This window comes from Neophocaena asiaeorientalis, unplaced genomic scaffold, assembly GCF_003031525.2.
Source record: "Neophocaena asiaeorientalis asiaeorientalis breed wild unplaced genomic scaffold, Neophocaena_asiaeorientalis_V1.1 scaffold169, whole genome shotgun sequence".
NCBI lineage: Eukaryota > Metazoa > Chordata > Mammalia > Artiodactyla > Phocoenidae > Neophocaena > Neophocaena asiaeorientalis.
The window spans coordinates 4,035,757-4,061,268 of record NW_020172187.1 but is presented as its reverse complement, the minus strand read 5'-3'; the positions used below and the strand labels follow the sequence as shown (position 1 = coordinate 4,061,268).

At 36.4% G+C, this 25,512-nt stretch overlaps 1 protein-coding gene across 1 annotated transcript in view; it reads right to left on the bottom strand.

The window, feature by feature from the left end:
• Nucleotides 1–25,512, bottom strand: part of EYS (EGF-like photoreceptor maintenance factor) — a 1,631,219-nt gene that overhangs the window by 339,927 nt on the left and 1,265,780 nt on the right. The window contains 2 exon segments of the mRNA XM_024761621.1: nucleotides 1,877–2,030; nucleotides 20,377–20,520. Coding sequence (XP_024617389.1) covers nucleotides 1,877–2,030; nucleotides 20,377–20,520 — 298 coding nt within the window.

Sequence of the window (25,512 nt, the reverse complement as noted above, 5' to 3'; positions counted from 1 at the left end):
GAGGCTTAGTGTGGAAAAAAAAAAAAAAAAAAAAAAAAAAAAAAAAAAAAGCATTTGTTACATGAATAAATAAAATTAAAAACAGAGAAAAAAACCCAGAAGAAACAGAAAGAAAAATGAAAAACAAAAATTAAGAAATATTGAGAGAGCAGGTGGGCACTCAACTTTTCTAAAATTAATTTTTAGTTAATTTATTTTAACTAACTTATTTAAATTTATATAATGTTTTAAAATTATATAAATTTAAATATATAGACTGTTTTAAAATTATGTAAATTTAAATAATTTAAGTAATATAATATGTAATGTATAATATAATGTATAATATATAATATAGTTCTAGGGTCAGCCTTTAATGCAAACTATTGTCACCCTGAGGTCTTGTAGGATATTGCTGACAAGACAAATCAGATTTACATTTTTGCATCAGTAAAGATGGCTGTATTTCACTTTCTAAATTTTGGATAACATTAATCCAAAGTCCTTTGTTTTCAGTTTTAATAAAAGTGTCAGTAATTTTTTTCAGGATGCTTTCAACTTGAGGCTACCTAAGGATTTGAGGGGTTTTTTTGAGGACTGCCTGACTAGGTCCTCATTAGTTAAAGGCAAAACATGAAATCAGTCCTTCAAGAAAGTTTGACCAAAAATAGAAATTACTTTATATGTAATAGACTGTTTGTATAAAATGATGACATTGTTTAAAATGATGAGGTTATCAAGAAATGCCTTTTAAATTGGTTTTAAGTTATTCACCTTCTCATCTGGCTCCTTTTCTGTGATCAACAGCAAGCCTTTGTAAGAGAAATGATTGAAATTGGAGTTAAGTCCATTGCTCTCAAAGTTTGCTTTTTTTCTGTACATAACTCAGTGTTCCAAAAGGGTAAGCCTAATTTATGAATAACAATTTCATTACCTTAGGGTAATTTCATTGCCTTCTTGTCATAACCAGCTGAATTTTCCAGCCCAGACACTCTCATTCCTTTATTCATTCAGACATTTATGAGAATCTGTCAGATGCTCTGCTAAGTACATTAAAGATGAGTAAAATACTGTTCCTGACTGTACATAGTTTCTATTTTCAGATTGGTGTCAATTTCTTTGATTTTATTTTCAGATTGATTCAGACCCTGGGAAAGATTATTCGATTTATATAACCTTCATAGGTTAGCCAGGATTCCAGATGATCAGACCAACTTATCCAAATGTCATGTAATACATAAAGTCAGACACAAAACGTTATTTTTAACTGATGAAGAGTAACTCTGGAGAACGTTATCACTACATTGCTATACTGATGAGCAATTTTATATTCTTGGTTGCTACATGTAAATTTTGTTCAGTAGTGCCTTTGGGATGTGATCATCATATTTAGCCATTTCTCTTTTTGGAATTTCCTAATTCTGAAGCATGAATTAATTTCAAGACTGCCTTCCAAAATTTTATATGCTCCAGAAAGACATTTCCATTTAATATGCAATTTTTTTTCTACTGAATTTTCTTTTTTCTGTTCTGTGCTAATGATGTTTCCCCACTTCCATTTCCTAAGAGTGATGCTCTTTTCACTCAATAGATATTTTGTTGAACAATTGCACTAGATCTTAATTTCAACTGAACCACCCAATTCTTTAATCTATTTATTTGCTTCAAGATATTTTCAGAGAAATTGATTCATTTTGTCTACAATTTGATTGATACTGGATGGTATCAAATTTGTAGTTTATTTCACTAAAATGAAAAAAAAAAGATTGGGAAAACAATTTTCAGAGAGACCTTTTTTTTCTTTCTTTCTGTATTTAGGTGGCTATTACACATGTAAAAAACATTTAAAAAATAAGGCTCAGCACTATATTTAAAGGAACTACTGTGGGGCACTTACCGTATTGTTATAGGGATGAATGCATTTCTGTTAATGCTGTAATTAGCAGAAAGAGTCAAGATATTTTGAGAACTTCCACATCCGTATTTAACTGTGGGCTTTCCTTCCACAAGAAATAAATGAAGAAACTGTTGTCCAAAATTCTTCTCATTACCTTTAAGAACAAATATTACATTAAATTAGCGATTAATGTAGATTTACATTTTATTCAATAACAATCATTCATTTAACAAATACAATCTTAGTTCTCAAGGAGTAATCATTCAGTGAGATGATAGGAGTGTTATTAGATAATTATTCAATGTAAAAAGTACTGTACTAGAAATATACATTATTTTCCACAGACTGAGGATGGCATAGTATTAACAGCATTAACTTGACATGAGATTTTAACTTCTGACTTTGTTTCTTAATAACTATGACCTTAACTATTTTCAACCTCAGTTTCCCAATAGGTTCTAATGGGATAATGAGAGCAACTAATTGTTAGAATTACTGTGATAATAAAATAAGATAATAAATGAAAGGTGCCTGGCACCTACTGAGTAATGATAACTTGATTTATAATTATTAATTATTTATATTTTAATTTTAATATGTCTTATAAAAATTGAAATGGTAAAGAAATATATAAAGAAAAACAAGAGAAACATTCCCCTTTCTGCCAGCCCATCCTTCATCCCCCTTTGAGGTATTCTTTACTATGATTTATAAACATACAAATATTTGTATAGCCCTAATTTTATTTTTAAAACGAATAATATAATAAATAGCTTTGCTCACTTGCCTTTTCACTTAACAATAAGTTTTAGATATCTGTCCTTGTAGGTACATAGATTTCTCTCTTTTTTAACATTCGTAATTTAAGTATCACACAGAAAATCACAAAAATTTTAAGCATATAGCTTAGTGAATTCTCACAAAGTGAACCCGCTCACACAAACACCACCAACTTAAGAAAAAGAAAATTTTCTGCATTGTCAGAATTCCTATTGATCAGTGCTCTCCTCTTCCCTCCACCAAATGGAACTGAGATCCTGATGTTTAACTATAGCAATAGTTTTGCTTGATTTTCATTTTTATATTAGTGGGATCATACTTCTATGTTCTTTAGCGTCTATTTGCTTTTGCTCAATATTATGTATGTGAGATAGCATTCACCCTACATTTCTACTGCTTTATAATATTCTATTAAATGAATATTCACAATTCAGTTATTTTTTCTTCTATAGATGGAAATCCACCCACTCTGTTTTTGGTTTTTATGAATAATGCTGCTATGACAATCTCGTATGTGTCTTTGGTGTTGAAGTGCATGCATTTTTGTTTTGTATGTACCAGGAGTTAAATTATTCTGTCAAAGAATATGACTATGATTAATTTAGTAGCTACTACCAGTTTTCTGAAATGATGTTTTAACTCCTTACCAACAATATATGAATTTTAGCTGATCTTTTTTTTTTTTTTTTTTTTGCCATTAATTGGTTTGATCACCTTGTAGATTTTAACTATTCTGTGTTTATTATTCTGGCTTTAATTTTTGTTTTCCTCATATTAAAGAAGTTGAGTATACTCTCATGTTTAGTGGCTATTTTGATATCCTATTTTGTGAAGTGTCGGTTTGTGTGTCTTTCTCTTATTTTTGTCTGCTTTTTCCTTATTGATTATAGAGTTATAGCTATGTATATATGTAATATTTATATACGTATGTATGCATACACATAAAAGAGCGTACAAATAAGCTCTTTGTCAACTACATATATTGAAAATATCTTCTCCAATCCTGTAGACCGTCTGGCCATTCTCTTAGGGGTCAATTTGCGGTATGCGGGCCTCTCACTGTTGTGGCCTCTCCCGTTGTGGAGCGCAGGCTCGGATGCGCAGGCTCAGTGGCCATAGCCCTTGGGCCCAGCTGCTCCGCGGCATGTGGGATCTTCCCAGACCAGGGCACGAACCCGTGTCCCCTGCATTGGCAGGCGGACTCTCAACCACTGTGCCACCAGGGAAGCCCTTAGGGGTCAATTTTGGTGAACATATGTTCTTAATTTTAGTATGGGTAAATTTACCAGTTGTTTCCTTTGTGGTTATGATTAGCACTTTCTGTATCATCGTTAAGATATCTTTGCCTACCTCAAAGTCACAAAGTTATTCTCTTACATTATCTTCAGTAATCTTTATTTAAGAGCTACACTCTCCTGAGAATTGACTTTTGTGTATGATGTGAAGTAAGGGGTTGTAGCAGGTTGAATAATGGCTCTGAAAGATATTCATGTCCTAATTGTTGGAACCTGCGAATATTAACCTTATATGGCAAGGGAGACTTTGCAGATGTGGTTAAATTAAAGATCTTGAGATAGGGAGATTATCCTGGATTATCTGGTTGGGTCATAAAATTAGTCACATGTCTTTTTAAGAGAGAGGCAGAGGGAAATTTGACAGTGGAAGAGGACAAGTTATGTGACTATAGAAGCAGAGATTGGAGTGATGCAGCCACAAGCCAAGAAATGCCAGCAGCCGCCAGAAAGAGTCTGGAAGAGGCAAGGAATAGCTTCTCCTCTGGAGCCTCTGGAAGTAACCAGTCCTGCTAACAACTTGATTTTAGTTGTATAAGATACATTTTATACTTCTGGTTTCTGTTATTTTAAACCACTATGTTTATGGTAATTTGCTGTAGCAGCAATAGGAAATTAATACAGGGTCAATTTTTATTTTTTCTGTTTTGATTTCCAATTGATCTAAAATCATCAAAGCAAATAATTCTCATGATGCATTTACTGAATTCTCAGATATTTGTGGAATATATATTTAAAAATTTTTTCATATCCCCATTCTCTACTCTTTACTTTTATTTATTTTTGTGAATATATACATTTAAGATAATGATTTTGTTGTTTTTTTACTCAAGCAATATAAAAAATACCTGTGAAAGTGCACTAAAAGCTGAAATTACAACCCTCAGAAATGACCAGCAATTGGAGAGAGTGTGGAGAAAAGGGAACCCTCCTATACTGATGGTGGGAAGGTAAATTGGTATTGCCACTATGGAGCACAGTATGGAGTTTCCTTACAAAACTAAAAGAGTTATGATGTGATCCTGCAATCCCATTCTTGGACATATATCTGGAGAAAGCCATAATTCGAAAAGATACATGTGCCCCAATGTTCACCACAACACTATTTACAATAACCAAGACATGGAAGCAACCTTAGAGATTATCATACTAAGTGAAGTAAGCCAGACAAAGACAAATATAATATGATATCACTTATATGTGGAGTCTAAAAATATGATACAAATGAACTAATTTATAAAACAGAAAGACTCATAGATATAGAAAATAAACTTTCAGTTACCAAAGGGGAAAGGTAGGGGGGTAAAAATTAGGAATCTGGGAGTAACATATAAGCACTACTATATATAAAATAAATAACAAGGACCTACTGTATAGCACAGGGAACTATATTCAATATTTTTAATAATGTATAAGGGAAAAGAATCTGAAAAATAATACATATATACATATATATATATGTGAATCAATTTGCTGTATACCTGAAAGTAACACAACATTGTAAATCAACTATATTCAATAAAAAATTAATTAATTAAAAAAAGAAATGGCTAGCATTAATATTTGGCAAACACTTCCATAGATACGAAGGCTGATAACTGGATAGACGAATATATAGAGAGAAAGTTTTTCTTTTTATTAGAGCAAAATCATAGTGTACATGGATTTTAAAATGGAAATTATATTAAATTAGTAGTTCTCAAACTTTTAGGTTTAAGGACACTTTAGCACACGTAAAATCAACCAAGAAACCCCCAAATGCTTTTGTTTACATGGTTTGCATCTTTTGATACTTATTGTATTAGAATTTAAAACTGAGAAATTTTTCAAATATTTATCAATTAGTTTAGTTAAAAATAACAATAGGGCTTCTCTGGTGGCACGGTGGTTGAGAATCCGCCTGCCGATGCAGGGGACACGGGTTCGTGCCCCAGTCCAGGAAGACCCCACATGCTGCAGAGCGGCTGGGCCTGTGAGCCATGGCCACTGAACCTGCACATCCGGAGCCTGTGCTCCGCAACGGGAGAGGCCACAACAGTGAGAGGCCCACATACCACACACACACACACACAAAAATAATAATAATAACAATAATAAAATCCATTAAATGTTACCTGAATAAACATATTTTGTGAAAAGTATTATATTTTCCAAAAAAAAGAGAGAAATAATCAGAGGAGTAGTGTTATTCTATTCTTTTGCAAATATATTTAATGTAATGATTAATAAAAGACAGCTGGATTCTCATATCTACTTCTGTATTCAATCTGTTGTGAATTGTTCACTTTGGTTGAAATATATGAACTCTAGACTCACACAGAATGTAGTTGTAATGGAAGCCTTTCTAAATACAGGCAAATTGGGCAAATGGTAGTTCCTTAAAGTTTAGTTGAAAAGTGGAATCTGAAACTCTATTAATGACCTTTACATACTCTGTTACATTACAATTCCATTGGTCTTTCTTGCACTTTGAATGGATATTCTACCTGTGCATGATTTTGTAACATTGTGCATTGACTATTTGAAAAATGTTGGTTCACTGGGTTAAAGAGATCTTTCAAATGTTGACATATTTTATCATATAATATATTAATAAAGCACATTCATTGATATTACTACTGAACTCATCAGAAAGTATTGGGAAGCTCTGAAGCTCATTACCGAGGAGGTAAATTTTCTAAAATTCTAATTTGTCTTAGAAAGCTTGAGTTTTATCTTTGTGAACAAATATTGTTAGCTGCCTAACTTGAAATAACAGGTTTGCTTTGTTAATTTTTGAGAAAAAATCTGTAAAATATGCAAGTCTGAATAACCATAGGTCATCTTTTAGTCATTTTTCAAGTCATGTTTTCATACTACTACTTCAACCAGCAATTTAAAAAAATGCACATGCATTTCCTCAAGTCAGTTTTTATACTTTAGTGTGTAGTATGTAGCAGACTTGCTTTATGTATACTTTCTCTTTGGAAAAAAAACATTAAAGAGTTGTATATACAAGGACTGAGAATTTTAAAAGTGAATCTGTTTTTCTGCAACATGAAGAAAAATTTTTGTGTCTGCTTGTGCTTTGAGTGAATAGCGGAGTAGAACAAAATGACCGAATACAATTCGGTGCCATAGCCATGACCCGAGGTGCCAGAAGGTTCATCCACTCTGACTTTTGTATCATGAGTGCAACTGTCAACACAGTGAAAAGGAAAGTGTCTTAGTTTTAGTAAAAAAATAATTTTGGTGTTATGGAAACCTGAAAGGGTCTTGAAGATACTCAGGGATCTGGGTAAACTTGAACTATCTCTGTATTAGAATTCACATCAATTTAAAAAAAAAAAAAAAAGAAAATGAAACCAGAGTGAAACTAAAGGTATTGCTGAACCTCAGATAAATGTTTCTTTAACATCTCAGCAAGAATGTCAGAAAACCTAGGTTATCTCTCCCTCCAGGCATCAGGCTCTAGAGAATGGAATAAAAGCAACACTCAGCTCTCCAGGAATGGTTCAGAGAAAAGGGTCAGAAAAGACTGAAAGAATTTAAAATAGGAAAGAAAAAAATCGAGTTCACCCATTGTTTCTTGTCAACTTTCTTTATCTGTGAGCTATTTTGCAACTTTATAAGTTGACAAAATGAATAATAATTCAAATAATTCTTGTCTATAGAAATGCATACTGTGTCTGGTAAAATGCAATTGGTTAGCACATGGAGGTAGAACTGCTTTCCACCACTTTGCAAGTTTGCTTCAGAATTCCTTAAACTTTTTATATGACTTTGCTCCTTGTATTCGCCTTTGAAGTGGTTGTAGTATCTTACCAGTCCCCTCATCAATTAATAGCTTAAATAAAATCTCTGACGTGTTCATTTTATATGCCTTTTTGAAAAGTATCCTTTAACAAAGGAAAAAAGCTAATTTCAGTTTTTGAAATTATGAGGTATATCAGGAGAAATGATTCACATTATATTAGAGCATATAAAACCAAAATCAACTCCAAGGAGAAAATTTTTCATCTAATACGTGAATGGGGTCCGCAACATGAATGACAGTTTGATCTGACATCATTTATAAACAAATGATCAGAAGAGATTCATAATTTTGAGTTAAAATAAAACTCAACATTGCCCAGTAGTGAGATTGCTGGGTCATATGGTAGTTCTATTTGTAGTTTTGTAAGGAACCTCCATACAGTACTCCATAGTGGCTGTAACAATTCACATTCCCACCAGCAGTGTAAGAGTGCTCCCTTTTCTCCACACCCTCTCCAGCACTTAGTGTTTCTAGATCTTTTGATGATGGCCATTCTGACCAGTGTGTGATGATATCTCATTGCAGTTTTTTTTTTTTTTTTTTTGCTGTACGCGGACCTCTCACTGTTGTGGCCTCTACCGTTGTGGAACACAGGCTCTGGATGCACAGGCTCAGTGGCCATGGCTCATGGGCCTAGCCACTCCACAGCATGTGAGATCTTCCCAGACTGGGGCACAAACCCGTGTCCCTGCATTGGCAGGCAGACTCTCAACCACTGCGCCACCAGGGAAGCCCTCATTGTAGTTTTGATTTTCATTTCTCTAATGATTAATGATGTTGAGCATTCTTTCATGTGTTTGTTGGCAATCTGTATATCTTCTTTGGAGAAACGTCTGTTTAGGTCTTCTGCACATTTTTGGATTGGGTTCTTTGCTTTTTTTGTTATTGAGCTGCCTGAGTTTCTTATAAGGTTTGGAGATTAATCCTTTGTCAGTTGCTTCATTTGAAAATATTTTCTCCCATTCTGAGGGTTGTCTTTTCATCTTGCTTATGGTTTCCTTTGCTGTGCAAAAGCTTTGAAGTTTCATTAGGTCCCATTTGTTTATTTTTGTTTTTATTTCCATTTCTCTAGGAGGTGGGTCAAAAAGGATCTTGCTGTGATTTATGTCATACAGTGTTCTGCTTATGTTTTCCTCTAAGAGTTTGATAGTTTCTGGCTTTACATTTAGGTCTTTAATCCATTTTGAGCTTATTTTTGTGTATGGTATTAGGGAATGTTCTAATCTCATACTTTTACATGTAGCTGTCCAGTTTTCCCAGCACCACTTATTGAAGAGGCTGTCCTTTCTCCACTGTACATTCCTGCCTCCTTTATCAAAGATAAGTTAAGTTTATCCCTGGAATTTGTATCCTGTTCCATTGATCTGTATTTCTGTTTTTGTGCCAGTACCATATTGTCCTGATTACTGTAGCTTTGTAGTATAGTCTGAAGTCAGGAGCCTGATTCCTCCAGTTCCATTTTTCGTTCTCAAGATTGCTTTGGTTATTCGGAGTATTTTGTGTTTCCATATAAATTGTGAAATTTCTTGTTCTAGTTCTGTGAAAAATGCCAGTGGTAGTTTGGTAGGGATTGCATTGAATCGGTAGATTGCTTTGGGTAGTAGAGTCATTTTCACAATGTTGATTCTTCCAGTCCAAGAACATGGTATATCTCTCCATCTATTTGTATCATCTTTAATTTCTTTCATCTGTGTGTTATAATTTTCTGCATACAAGTTTTTTGTCTCCTTAGGTAGGTTTATTCATAGATATTTTATTCTTTTTGTTGCAATGGTAAAGGGGATTGTTTTGTTAATTTCACTTTCAGATTTTTCATCATTAGTGTATAGGAATGCGAGAGATTTCTGTGCATTAATTTTGTATCCTGCTACTTTACCTAATTCATTGCTTAGCTCTAGTAGTTTTCTGCTAGCATCTTTAGGAGTCTCTCTATATAGTATCATGTCATCTGCAAATAGTGACAGTTTTACTTCTTCTTTTCCGATTTGGATTCCTTTTATTTCATTTTCTTCTCTGATTGCTGTGGCTAAAACTTCCAAAACTATGTTGAATGAGAGTGGGGAGAGTGGGTAACCTTGTCTTGTTCCTGATCTTAGTGGAAGTGGTTTCAGATTTTCACCATTGAGGACAATGTTGCCTGTGGGTTTGTCATATATGGCCTTTATTATATTGACAATAGTTCCCTCTATCCCTACTTTATGGAGGGTTTTTATCATAAATGGGTGTTCTATTTTTTTGAAAGCCTTCTCTTCATCTATTAAGATGATCATATGTTTTTTCTCCTTCAACTTGTTAATATGGTGTATCACATTGATTGATTTGCGTATTTTGAAGAATCCTTGCATTCTGGAATAAACCCCATTTCATCATGGTGTATGATCCTTTTAATGTGCTCTTGGATTCTGTCTGCTAGTATTTTGTTGAGGATTTTTGCATCTATGTTCATCAGTGATATTGACCTGTAGTTTTCTTTCTTTGTGACATCCTTGTCTGGTTTTGGTATCAGGGTGATGGTGGCCTCGTAGAATGAGTTTGAGAGTGTTGCTCCCTCTGCTATATTTTGGAAGAGTTTGAAAAAGATAGGTGTTATTGCTTCTCTAATTATTTGATAAAATTCGCCTATGAAGTCATCTGGTCCTGGGCTTTTGTTTGTTGGAAGATTTTTAATCACAGTTCCAATTTCAGTGCTTGTGATTGGTCTGTTCATATTTTCTATTTCTTCCTGATTCTGTCTTGGCAGGTTGTTTATTTCTATGAATTTGTCCATTTCTTCCAGGTTGTCCATTTTATTGGCATAGAGTTGTTTGTAGTATCTCTCATGATCTTTTGTATTTCTGCAGTGTTAGTTGTTACTTCTCCTTTTTCATTTCTAATTCTATTGATTTGTGTCTTCTCCCTTTTTGTCTTGATGAGTCTGGCTCATGGTTTATCAATTTCGTTTATTCTCAAAGAACCACCTTTTAGTCTTTTTGATCTTTGCTATCATTTCTTTCATTTCCTTTTCATTTATTTATGATCTGATCTTTATGATTTCTTTCCTTCTGCTAACTTTGGAGTTTTTTTGTTCTTCTTTCTCTAGTTGCTTTAGATGCAAGGTTAGGTTGTTTGTTCGAGATATTTCCTGTTTCTTAAGGTAGGATTTTATTGCTATAAACTTCCCTCTTAGAACTGCTTTTTCTGCATCCCATGGGTTTTGGGTCATCATATCTTCATTGTCATTCGTTTCTAGAGATTTTTTGATTTCTTCTTTGATTTCTTCAGTGATCACTTCATTATTAATTAGTGTATTGTTTAGCTTCCCTCCTCTTGTATTATTTACAGATCTTTTCCTGTAGTTGATATCTCGTCTCATAGTGTTGTGGTCGGAAAAGATACTTGATACAATTTTAATTTTCTTAAATTTATGAAGGCTTGATTTGTGACCCAATCTATGATCTATCCTGGAAAATGTTCTATGAGCACTTGAGAAAAATGTGTATTCTGTTGTTTTTGGGTAGAATGTATTCTAAATATCAATTAAGTCCATCTTGTTTAATGTATCATTTAAAGCTTGTGTTTCCTTATTTAATTTCATTTTGGATGATTTGTCCATTGGTGAAAGTGGGGTGTTGAAGCCCCTACTATGAATGTGTTACTGTCAATTTCCCCTTTTATTGCTGTTAGTATTTGCCTTATGTATTGAGCTGCTCCTATGTTGGGTGCAAAAATATTTACAATTGTTATATCTTCTTCTTGGTTCGATGCCTTGATTATTATGCACTGTCCTTCTTTGTCCCTTGTAATAGTCTTTATTTTAAAGTCTATTTTGTCTGATATTACAATTGCTACTCCACCGTTTTTTTCGTTTCCATTTGCATGGAGTATCTTTTTCCATCCCCTCACTTTCAGTCTGTATGTGTCCCTAGGTCTGAAGTGGGTCTCTTGTAGGCAGCATATATATGGGTCCTGTTTTTGTATCCATTCATCCAGTCTGTGTCTTTTGGTAGGAGCATTTAGTCCATTTACATTTAAGGTAATTATCAATATGTATGTTCCTATTCCCATTTTCTTAATTATTTTGGGTTTGTTATTGTAGGTCTTTTCCTTCTCTTGTGTTTCTTGCCTAGAGACGTTCCTTTAGCATTCGTTGTAAAGCTGGTTTGATGGTGCTGAACTCTCTCAGCTTTTGTTTGTCTGTAAAGATTTTAATTTCTCCATCAAATGTGAATGAAATCCTTGCTGGGTAGAGTAATCTTGGTTGTAGGTTTTTCTCCTTCATCACTTTAAATATGTCCTGCCAGTCCTTTCTGGCTTGCAGAGTTTCTGCTGAAAGATCAGCTGTTAACCTTATGGGGATTCCCTTGTGTGTTATTTTTTGTTTTTCCCTTGCTACTTTTAATATGTTTTCTTTGTATTTAATTTTTGATAGTTTGATTAATATGTGTCTTGGCCTGTTCCTCCTTGGACTTATGCTATATGGGACTCTCTGTGCTTCCTGGACTTGATTAACTATTTCCTTTCCCATATTAGTGAAGTTTTCTACTATAATCTGTTCAAATATTTTCTCAGTCCCTTTTTTTTCTCTCCTTCTTCTGGGACTCCTATGATTTGAATGTTGGTGCATTTAATGTTGTCCCAGAGGTCTCTGAGACTGTCCTCAGTTTTTTTTAATTCTTTTTCCTTTATTCTGCTCTGCAGTAGTTATTTCCTCTATTTTATCTTCCAGGTCACTTATCCGTTCTTCTGCCTCAGTTATTCTGCTATTGATCCTTTCTAGAGTATTTTTAATTTCATTTACTGTGTTGTTCACCATTGCTTGTTTCCTCTTTAGGTCCTTGTTAAATGTTTCTTGCATTTTGTCTATACTATTTCCAAGATTTTGGATCACCTTTACTCTCATTATTCAGAATTCTTCAGGTAGACTGCCTATTTCCTCTTCATTTGTTTGGTCTGGTGGGTTTTTATCTTGCTCCTTCGCCTGCTGTGTGATTTTCTGTCTTCTCATTTTCTTATCTTACAGTGTTTGGGGTCTCCATTTTGCAGGCTGCAGGTTCATTTCATATTTCCCATTGTTTTTGGTGTTGTTTCCCAGTGGCTAAAGTTGGTTCAGTGGTTGTGTAGGCTTCCTTGTGGAGGGGATGAGTGCCTGTGTTCTGGTGGATGAGGCTGGATCTTGTCTTTCTGGTGGGCAGGACCATGTCTGGTGGTGTGTTTTTGGGTGTCTGTGGCCTTATTATGATTTTAGGCAGCCTTTCTGCTAATGGATAGGGCTGTGTTCCTGTCTTGCTAGTTGTTTGGCATAGGGTGTCCTCCACTGTAGTTTGCTGTTCGTTGAGTGAAGATGGGTGCTGGTGTTGAGATGGAGATCTCTGGGAGATTTTTGCCATTTGATATTAAGCAGAGCTGGGAGGTCTCTTGTGGGCAAGTGTCCTAAAGTTGGCTGTCCCACCTCAGAGGCACAGCACTGACTCCTGGCTGCAGCACCAAGAGCCTTTCATTCACATGGCTCAGAATAAAAGGGAGAAAAAATGAAAGAAATGAAGAAAGAAAGAAAGAAAGAAAGAGGATAAAATAAAATAAAGTAAGATAAAATAAAATAATTAAAATAAAAAGATAATTATTAAGAAAAAAACTTTAAAAAGTAAAACAAAAACAAACAAACAAAAAAGCCAGAAAGGCAGAACCTTAGGACAAATGGTGAAAGCAAAGCTATACAGACAAAATCTCGCACAGAATCAGACACATACACACTCACAGAAAGAGGAAAAAAATCATCTACCTTGCTCCCAAAGTCCACCACCTCAATTTGGGATGATTCGTTGTCTATTCAGGGATTCCACAGATGCAGCGTACATCAAGTTGATTGCGGAGCTTTAATCAGCTGCTTCTCAGGTTGCTGGGAGAGATTTCCCTTTCTCTTCTTTGTTCGCACAGCTCCTGGGGCTCAGCTTTGGATTTGGCCCCAGCTCTGCATGTAGGTCACCGGAGGGCGTCTGTTCTTCGCTCAGACAGGATGGGGTTAAAGGAGCCGCCGCTTCGGGGGCTCTGGCTCACTTAGGCCGGGAGGACAGAGGGGTGCTGATGCGGGGCGAGCTTGCAGCTGCAGAGACGTGCATGATGTTGCACCAGCCTGAGGTGCGCCGTGCGTTCTCCCAGGGAAGTTGTCCCTGGATCACGGGACCCTGGCAGTGGTGGGCTGCACAGGCTCCCAGAAGGGAGATGTAGATAGTGTCCTGTGCTCGTACACAGGCTTCTTGGTGGTGACAGCAGCAGCCTTAGCGGCTCATGCCCGTCTCTGGGGTCCATGCTTTTAGCCGCGGCTTGCGCCCGTCTCTGGAGTTCCTTTAAGCAGCGCTCTTAATCCCCTCTCCTCGGGTACCAGGAATCAAAGAGAGAAGAAAAAGTCTCTTGCCTCTTAGGCAGCTCCAGACTTTTTCCCGGACTCCCTCCTGGCTAGCCATGGCGCACTAACCCCTTCAGGCTGTGTTCACACGGCCAACCCCATTCCTCTCCCTGCGCTCTGACCGAAGCCCGAGCCTCAGCTCGCAGCACTGTCCGCCCCGGCGGGTGAGCAGACAAGCCTCTCAGGCTGGTGAGTGCCGGTCGGCACCGATACTCTGTGTGGGAATCTCCCCGCTTTGCCCTCCGCACCCCTGTTGCTGTGCTCTCCTCCGCGGCTTCGAAGCTCCCCCCTCCACCACCCGCAGTCTCTGCCAGGGAAGGGGCTCCTAGTGTGTGGAAACCTTTCCTCCTTCACAGCTCCCTCCCACTGGTGCAGGTCCCGTCCCTATTCTTTTGTCTCTGGTTTTTCTTTTTTCTTTGGCCCTACCGAGGTATGTGGGGAATTTCTTGCCTTTTGGGAGGTCTGAGGTCTTTTGCCAGCGTTCAGTAGGTGTTCTGTAGGAGATGTTCCACATGTAGATGTATTTCTGGTGTATCTGTGGGGAGGAAGGTGATCTCCACGTCTTACTCTTCTGCCATCTTCCCCCTCTCTCCAGATAATATGTTTATTATATCAGGCACGTAGACAGTCGAGTATGGAAATTTCCATAAAGTGACATGGATTTCTACCATCTCCCATGAAATAAATAACACCATACATTTGTATGGTACTTTGTATTTTTCAAAACACTTTTAAATATACGTTTTCAAACCTTGTGAATTTGATAGTACCAATTACATCTGCATGTTTCATAGTCAGATACAAAACAGAAAGTTTCATTGACTGGCTCTATGTCGTACAGTCAGCTGACAATTGATCTGGGCTCAAGTCTTGGGTGATGTTGTTACCTCCTGATACTTGGCTCAGAACTGCCTGTGGCAGCAGCTGATGGTCTCTTCCTTCCTGGTACCACCTGGTGGCATGTGATAAAGACTGTTCTCCCAGCTTGCCCTGGGTTCTCTGCTGAACCCAGGCTTTTGCTGCAGCTCTAGAACTCCACTTTCCCCACTATCCTGAAAGGTTTGTGTTTGTCCAGAGCAGCAGCAATGCAACAGCAACCTCAGTAGCTAATGGTTTGCAGACATCGTAGAACAGCATGTATGTAGGATATACTTGGGGTGAGTTGGCTGGTCCCTGGATGGACAGCAGGCAGAGCAGCTCTGGGGAGGGTGAAAGAGCCTGGAAGCAGGCTGGCATACATAATTCATTATTACATATTTCCCACATGCTGCTGCAGAGTGGGCCAGTTTCTGAAATTTACAGAAAGCCTATTTTAATTTTTCCTAGCCTGCTAACTCTGCTTAACCAGTAAAACAAAGTCATAATTCCAGAGTCTGAGAGGAATGAATCCTCTTTGTTTAGGTGAAATGGACAAGAATGAAAACTAAAAACTGCACCAATTTCATCCCACTGCTGTTGCAGTCTTGATTCTAGACTTTTTCATGGTCGAATTTTTCTTTTCCACAGTGGAGATGTCTATCAAATGGATGCAACATGAATGACACCCATTTGATAAAAATATCCTGGTCCTCCCATTCCTAGAGTCCTTGTCTGGCAGGCACGAAGGAGGAGGGATTAAAGCATATCTGAACAAGATGTTTGAGCACTTATTGCACATTGCCGTATGCCAAACACTGTTTTAAGCACGTTAAACGTGGTAACTCTCTCAATCTTAAAACAACTTTTTAACATCTTTGGTATTATTATTATTAATATTATTCCATTTTACAGAGATGTTCAGTAATGTGCCAAAGGGCAGAGACAGGTAGAGTAGCTCCAGAGTAATTTTCCTAATCACTGGTTGACACCATTCTTGAGGTGGGCACGGCAGCAAGTTCAGTCTTGACTAGGCTCATTTCTTTGTTTCTGCCCCTTCCTCTGTCGACCAGGAGTAACCTTGTTCCATTCCCTTATTAATTACATCAGAAGCAGAGTTGAATTGCTCACTGATCTTTTTCTTCATAAATTTCAGTCATAGAAATAGAATCTAGTTGTTTTAAACACAATCGTCTATTTCAAGAGAAATTTAATGAATCACATCGTTCTAGGTCGAGGGTTGGCAAACTCTGCCCCATGGGCCAATTCTGCCATCGACTGGTTTTGTAAGTAAAGTGTTTTCGGAGCACAGCCACATTCATTTATTTACTTTTTCTATGGCTGCTTTCATGCTACACTGGCAGAGTTGAGCAGTTATGACAGACACCGTCTGGTCTGCAGAAAAAATTACTTTCTGGTTGTTATGGAAAAATTTGCCAACCCCCATTCTGTTTAAGCACACCCAGGAAAACGTTACGTTTGATTCAAACTGTGTTTTTTTTTTTGTTTGTTTTGTTATTTTTGCGGTATGCGGGCCTCTCACTGTTGTGGCCTCTCCCGTTGCGGAGCACAGGCTCCGGACGCGCAGGCTCAGCCGCCATGGCTCATGGGCCCAGCCACTCCGCGGCATGTGGGATCTTCCCGGACTGGGGTACGGACCCGTGTCCCCTGCATCGGCAGGCGGACTCTCAACCACTGCACCACCAGGGAAGCCCCAGATTCAAACTATGTTTTGATTAAATCCTGAAAAATCTATACCCTTTTGTTGGAAGAAAATATAGCCATGTTTAACAGAATAGTTCCCTAAAATAAAGTTTCAATAACTACTAATTTTTTATTGTAACCACCAAAGTTGAGTAACTCACAAACAGAACTTTAAGAACTATTCTAATCAAGTACTGAGGGTGTGGGTAGAATAGATGTAAAACCCAACTCAGAAGATGAGGTGTTCCCTAGTTAGAGAAGAGATATAAGCCCAGATTCCTGGTATTATGAGTCTCCACTCAGCCGCAGTCCTTACTGTGTACTCCTGTTGGAAAACTGTCACAGTCAGCTTTCTCATGGAGTTAGGCTCATAGGATCTCGCCATTGAATGGTGAGAAGCAAGACACAGACCACATCTTATTCATATTTGTACCCCTCCCAGGGCCTGACAGCGTGCAGTGTGCACTTTTTGGCACTCAGTTACTACTTGTTGAGTTTGACTTTGTTGCCGCATAAGGATGATACAATAAAGTGATCTCTAGATGCCTTATGAATGGCCATGCATGACTTCCTGCAACCCTGCTCTCAATCCCACTCTGTCCCTTCTCTGTCTGGAGCAAGCTCCACTGGAAGCTAGTATCAAGGGGTAAAGGCATTCAGAGAACTTTATGCTGCACGTTGTAAAATTGATTTAAAAAATGGAGCAAACTTTCTGTATGAGAAAAGATGTTTCTTAATAAGACGTCAGGCAATGCTGTGGTGTCTCACTGGTCTTGGCATAGAAGGTGTCTAATGAAGATATTGTGTATTTTGCTGGGGAAGTCATTTTATAGAGAAAGACAGAGGTTATGATTCTTCAGATTTAATTTTTTTCTTCAGCAATGTCAGATATCTCTTCTACCAGTCCTTCCTAAATGCACCAGAAAGGAGGTTTCAATAATCTTATCTGTTCTATCAATTCCTACCTGGAATAAATTTCTAAGACCAGTCCTTTTGCTCTCTTTCTTAAATACAGACCCTAAGTAATATAAAGATTATTTCTGAATTCTGTTCTTCCACTGGAGCTGCTCATGTAATTTGCCTCCTGCATCTCGGTCAAATGTCTTCTCCTAATTCTCAGATCACATCCTTCCAAAGGGCCTGCTTATTTCTTCTCACAGAAATAGCACAGAATGGATTCACCTGCATAGTAATAAATCCCATGACAAAACCTGACTGATGCTGCTTGCTGAACAGAGCTCATTTTCTGAGAGTGCACCTAAAGAGTTTTGTGTGGTCTCACCCCTTCTCCCGTGACCTATTAGCAGCTCCTTTGACTGTGTTCCAGAATTCTGAATTGGTTCAGTGGCAGATTCAAAAAGCTTTCTTTTCATCTTGACTGCTGTTCTCAGAGCTGTCTCTCTCCCACAGAGAGTTCTTTTAAAAACTATCCTTCCTAAGGAATTTTACTGTAACCCCATAAGGATTCAAACTTTATCTCCCTTTTGTTCCCTTTTCAACATCAATTAGTTGTTGAGGCAAACTGAGAAAAGATAAAGCTACAGTTTTGAACTAGGAATATGATTCAAAACTGTCATTGGCTTATCAATCTAATATTTCTCTCTATCGTTTTCCCTTTAATAGGTGATGATACAAAGCAAAAATGTTCAATAAATATTTGTGAAATGAAATTCAGTTTTTGCTAAAATATTCAGGAATAGGTAAAAATAGCAAAGGTAAAAAACAACCCCTCTACCCCCCAAAAAAACCCCAAAAAACCTTACACTCTAACATCTGTTTTAATTTCCTCACGACTTTTAATTTCTCCTACACATAATATACTGATTTCAAAGGAAAGAAAATTAGTCCTGAAGTCAAATTAAGGGACACCTTTAAAATTGCAGGTGTCTAAATGAACCACAAAAATCTTTGTGTTCATCTGTTGTGAGGCTTTTATGAGGTTGACAGATTCCAAGAGGAGTGAAGACAGCAAACCCATAAACCGTTCTGCTGAGGTCTTCCCAAGAGTGTGGGATTAAATTACCACTTACACATGAACAAAAAGAATGTGCTACAGACAAAAATATTTTCTCCCTTCACAGGCTATGAAACTCCCTTGAGTAAACAGTTTCCACACATCCAGTGCTGTGATAGCAACAATTATGTAAGACAAAGACACAGGCTGCTCACTATTCCAAGGGCACTCTTTTCTCATTAATAATTTCTAGTTTGACTTTTTTGGTAGGTCATTGGCTACAAAAGGCAAAATTAATTGTATGGCACTAACATCAGCTTAGGTTTGACTGTTTTAGAGCACCAGCTTGAACAGAGTGGACACGCGTGGCATGTATGTCTATGGCCTTCAGAAAGAGAAAGTTGAGTGGCAGTTTGGATGTGGGCCTGCAGCGCAGGCCCAGGGTAGGAGAATCCCCAGAGGTTGGCTGCTTCTTTGGCTATGAGCTGTTTTCAGTTGCTAAAAACACACTTTTCACAAGGAAACACCTTCCATATCTAGGTAACTTAAAACACTGCAAAGCCAGAAAATGACTTTGCTTTCTTTGTGGCTTTAAAGTATTATGTTTATATCTTTTGTTTTATGTTTTGTTTTGTTCCCCCTGAAATGCACTATTACCTCCAAATTTCATGGTCACCTATCATCACTTAGGTTTCCCATATAAAAATCAGTTTTTCTTTTATTATTTTCTTCTCTTTTTTTAAACATAAATAAATGAAATAATTTAAAGCTATCATTTAAACAGGGACACTTACACTCCTAGGAAATAAATAATGCTGGCCTAGTTCTGACAAGTTAGTTTCTTTCTAAAATGTAACATAAATTCCCAGTTTTAACTTAATGTTCAAAGTTTTTAACTATACCCAGTTTTCCAAAAATTCTTCTTTTAGGCATTTTTCTCATATTCAAGTAATAAAAAAGTTTAAGTTTTGTTTAGAAAGTACAGTAAGATGAATCGATTTTGCAAAATATTTCAAAGTGGAAGAGAAACTCATTTGGGAAATAATGAGTTGCCTTACAGTGGATCATCTATCCAAGTACTGAAGACATTGTATCTCCAATATAGGGAACTATTAAAACTATGGTGTATTCATTTCAAAAGAGAAAAAAAACAATTGTAACATTTGTAATATTGCAGGCAATACACTTTAGTGGTATTTGCCCATGAGTGAAAGAGACCAAAATGTAGAGAACCCTGTACATGGAGGTATTTCCTTAAACAAATATTGTTAATACTACTTTTTTTTTTTGCCAGCTAAATTTAAGATAATGCTTAAAGAGTGATAAGAATTTTCCCAACTGTCAAATGAATACCAGCTTTGAAATACCTTTTTCCAAGTTACCAAGTATTGAATGCAATTCATGTTAGTTATTTATATTATAAAAAATATGCTATTTGAAACATTTGCAGCATTACTGTTTCACTGCTATAGCCATATGCTGTCAAATTTATATGCTTGGTGTATCCTTCTTTGCTGGTTCAGAGCCTGTTTGTAAGTCATGCTTCATTAAGTGACTCCTAAATTAAAGAAACTGCTAAAGAAAACTAGAAAGAAACAAGATTTCTTTGTGGTAATACTTCATTCACTAGGCTAGAAAAGTTTTCCCAAAACATTTAAATGAATAATTCATTAATTCAGTAGGTTAATATTTGAGAAAGAAGCATGACATATAGGAGGTCAAACATTTAATACTCACTGTAGAGAATTGTTCCATTCAAAGTGCTTGTTTGTATAGTCAAGTAGATGTTAACAATTCTGTTACGTTCCTTCCTCAGGGTTGTACAAAAAGGCAGTTCTAAGTAGGAATTCCCATTGAAAGATGGAAAAAATAAACCTGCATCTAAAAAAAAAAGTCATATTAATATATGTTCTGATAGCATTCTATTGCTAATCAAGTAGATGAGAACATAGCATTTATAGTTAACACTCATATAAAATGATAACACTGGTATTTATAGATATTTGGCCAAACTTCAAGAAATTTAGATATATAAGTAAAATAAATTTGTAAAGTCATTGTCTCGAGTAATTAACTACCAGTTCATAGGAAAAAACTTTAAGCAAAAATTTTAGATGAATAAAAAAAAATGCCCTGATATTGTATTAAAAATGTGTCCCTGCATATGTGAAATAATAGTTTTCATTAGACTCTTAAAATATCCTGTGATACAAATGGCAGTACGTCAAATTACACTCTTAAAATTCATGAATTTTATTTGATGTAATCATACCTCAATAAAAAAGTTTAAAAAAAGTCTGTAACAAAAAAAGATTAGAAATTTGTCTCATAGAGGTATTTTATTAATATTCATTAATATTTAGTGCTTGTCAATAATACTTAAATATTTTATAAGTAGTATTACTATAATATGCAATGTGATTAATAATTTTTACAGTTATCCTTTTAAAATTATTCTTTAACTGAATTAATCTCATAAAATCTGGAGGCACATAAAATTTGGAAAGTATTTTATTGTCATATATATATTTAGATCTATAGACTTGATACATTGAACACGTGTAATATAATATCTGGGAGGCTAGAACTTTTTTTTTGTCTCTCTCACAATGGGGGAAATTTTCTCTGCCTCTGGGTGAAAACTTGGCAGTCCCTATGAGTCCCACCTTCTTTCTAAGTTATACAATGATACAGAAGCTAATCCAGGCTAAGAAATTTATCAACATTTAAATCTTCCTTTAGAGATATGACTTCCCCAGCCCCCTCCAACCAGCTAAGGCCTGAAGGGCACCTGTTACCCGCTGCCTGTTTTCCGGGCAGGAAGAAGTTGGTTTCTCTTCTTTTTATGTTCTTAGAGCCTCCTCTCAAGCTAGCTGCTGTTTCAGATACTTTGAGCTTTGCAGAGAGGGCAAAGTGGGCAGAAAGGAGAGAGAAGTTCATAGTAAAGTGTAGCTATTACAGCTGGCCACCAATACTGTTGTAAGCAGTCCTCTGCTCTCTAGGAAGAACAGATGTTTAAAACTGTTTTTCTCACAGTAGGAATGTCAGATAAAATATAGGGAGCTCAGTTAAATTTCAATTTCAGATAAACAACACATAATTTTTTAGTGTATGTCTCAAACATTGCATGAGTTAAGCTTATACTAAAAAATTATATGTTGTTCATTTGAAATTCTAATTTAACTGAATGTCCTGTATTTTAACCCTATGACTCATGAGCATTTGTGTAATCTTTAGACACCCTTTGCCAGCTACAATTCCTAGGATTTTGTCTCTTCATTTCTAACTTGGTCCCCTCTGTTTTTTCACATTATATACAGACTCTTTCTGCCAAAAACTACTTGCCTGTGTTGAAGCAACAGTTACACTGGACAAAGTGAAAGAGGTAAGGAAGACTTTATTCAAGGCTATTGAAATAGGGGAGAGAGGCCAGAACTCAGCTTTTGCTCAACTCCTCTGAAACAAAAGGTGACAGGTTTTTTAAGAGCTGAGGTGGGGGGCCCATGGGCTACCTGTGTCGCTATTTGGCCCTACCCCCTAAAAACATAAACTCTCTCATGTCTTCATCACAGAAGATAGTTTACAGCTTAGAACAAGGCTCCTATCTGCCCACAGAGAGGGCCACTATCTTTATTGATGATTGCATTTCAAAGAGATGGTTCTGGGTCCCGAAGAAAGGCATCTTTGGTTGTCAAACTGGCAAGAAGATTTTAAAAAGATTTATATCTCAAAAGATGCAAAGAAAGAATTACAACGAAAAGTTTTCAATAGTAGAAGCTCTGAGAAATGTGAGGTCATGGGCCTAGAGTCGGGAAGAAGCTTCTCTAAAGTTCAGGACAGCTAAGGAGAATGCTAATGTTGTCTTGAGCATCTGACTAGGAAAACCACTGGGGCAGAACATCAAGTGAATCCAGGCCAAATGGCTTTCCTGAGGAGTCCATATCTAGACCATGGTAGACATTTCCTTCCCTGCTGTCTATGGAGGTATATACAGTTAGTGGTCAATCTCTTCCCTATCTGTCTCTCCACACACACAGACACAGACACAGACAGACAAACAGACAGACAGACAGACAGACAGACAGACACACACACACACACACACACACACACACACACACACACACACAGGCTGCTTTGGCTTTTTCAGATATGAATGCATGACTCTGTTGGTCCGTTATGTTCCTTTCCGAATGATAGGGTTTTAACTATCCTTAAACACTGTCAGATGTGATGGGTGGGAGAGGGTGCAGGGTGAGGTCAACAGGATAGCTTTTTACAAAAACATTTTTCTCAAAATCGTGTCTTTATGTCTTTAAAATCCTTTCTCCTCTTCAAATGATGCCTCTTTTTATATGAAGAGTATTTTCTAGTCAAATCTTGCTTTTAGATATGGTACCTCATTTTGTTTACAACATTATAATCTGGTGTGTGAAAGTTTATTTTTAACATCCTGATTTTGTCTATAACTTTGTATTGTCAGATACAAATTATATACTTTATCTATTAGCAAACTGATTTAAGGGAAAAGGGAAGAGGGGGAGGGACAAAGTAGGTGTATAGAATTAACAGATACAAACTACTACTTATAAAATAGATAAACAACAAGGATATATTGCATAGCACAGGGAATTATACCCATTATCTTGTATTAACATATAATGGAGTATAATCTGCAAAAATACTGAATCACTCTGTTGTACACCTAAAACTAACACAATATTTTAAATCAACTATAAAGTAATAAAAAATAAGTTATGTGACATCATATATTTCACCATTCCTTGGCCTTCCATGCACAATCTTTATCTCATTGAAATTTACCTTCCTGGCTCTGTATTTTACTGGATCTTTTTTGTCAAAGGTTTTAGGCCCAGTTTGCAAATCCTTCCATAATGCTCACCTGCCTCTGTAATACTTAAGACTTATTTTTATAAAAGTTTTCTCCTTCCTTGTCTCTTATGACACCACTACACATTGACTGTCTTCCTACCTGCCTGACAGCTTGTTTCCAGATGGCCTTTTCAACCACTCCATAATGCTTAGTTTTCGAGGCTCTGTTCTGGGTCATCTAATCCACCTCTGTCTTTCCTGTTGCGCCTCTTCTGTTGTTTTGCTCCTGGCACCTACTCTCCCAGGCCTAGAAACTCAGCATGGCTGTCCACCCATCTCTTCTCAAACTAGTTGCTGCTTCCTGTCACCTCTTTCTTAGATCAAAACTTGCAGTGTTCCTTCTGCTGCCATTGCCCTTGTTTAAGTTCTTATTACATTTCAACTCATTTGTTGGCAATGGCTCCTTTCTAAATGGCCTTCCTTCCTACTGTGTCTGATAGCTGTCTTCATTGTGAAATCATTGCTGTGACATCAACATTAGTTGTAATAATCTAAGATCTTTGGTCAAAAACCTTCAGGAACTACAGAACTGCCCTGTTCCCTTGACGATTTTTCCTGACATTTGTTGGCACCAAGGAGCAGCTGTGAGATGTAAGAACCAATGAGAGCAGGAGGGGGGATGGGGGGGATGTCTAAAAAAAACTCACCCCATCTGCCTTCTGTACTGCTCACTCTCCTATGGCAAGATTTGTGTTTGATTTATCTTTGCAGCTCCCTATGGCATGATGAGTTTCATACATTTTAGGCAAAAACATTCTTAGACAAATAAAAATATAGCTAAAATTTTCATTTGTGGTAGTTTTGGAAAAAAAGGGACAGAAAGACATTCTTGTAATTAAAATGGAATGAGCGAACTCTATAGAGATGGGGTTCTAGCATTCTTCTTGTGGTTAAACTTTTCACATTGTTGATAAATCCACAAGAAATTTTCTTTATATAAGGGTTCATATATGAATTAAAATATTTGGATTCATAATCAAGCTTACCTATCCTGAGAAGTAGTGAACTCACCAAGAGTAATAAAAGTATAATTCAATTTGCTAAAAAATGAATTCTGCATTGCTTTGCAGGAGAATAGCTACTGTATAATTTAGGTGCGTGTGTCTAGCTTACATGCTCCTTGAGCCTTTTTTTCGGAGCTGACAGGTTTTACGAAAGTTATGACAGGAAACAATTATGAACTATAAACATTTGTAATTGAATTGCTTTTTAACCATATTAATTTTCATTATCATCATGTTTAGTGGATATGTTGAAAAACGGAACTGCCCTGAATGTAGAAAACAAGACTAATTGGGGTTAGATAGAGTGTTTTCCTGCTGCTTCCAAAAGCTTCTTTGGCAATGCTATTTTAATACACTCTAAATTTAGTTTTCTTCCAATTATAAATGGAAAAAAAACCCCAAGGTTTTTATATGGAAATATGTATTAAACATCTTACAAAATATGTCATATAGTAATTAATTAGTGGCTTCTGATTACAACATAGATATCTGTAATGTTTAAATGTATTAAAAATCATATAGATTGATATAACAAAGTATATTAACTTTAACATGCTTAAAAAATTTAAGATCAGTCTGAGTCATGGGTAAATCCAATAAATTAACCCAGGAGAAAGATCTTTTAAATCCCTTATATTATTTAAAACTCTCAAATTGTCAAAGGAAGCTATGGAACCTCAGTACTGAGTCTGAAGCACATTATGTTAAAAATATGGATGAATTTAATTTTTATTGCCAAATGTATTTCTAAAGTATGATTCAGAACTATAGTCAGTTAATTGAAATTTATCCAGGAGACCACCATGGAGTACTTTATGATAAAGAAAACACAGAAGAGATTAATACCTTTACTGTGAACACAATGCAGCTGAGAGCACAAGTGTTATTCATTCTGAATAGAAATGGAACACCTTGTCTACATATGAGGCACACTCCCCTTATGTTGTATAAAGGTCTCCTTGATCTAACCCCAGAA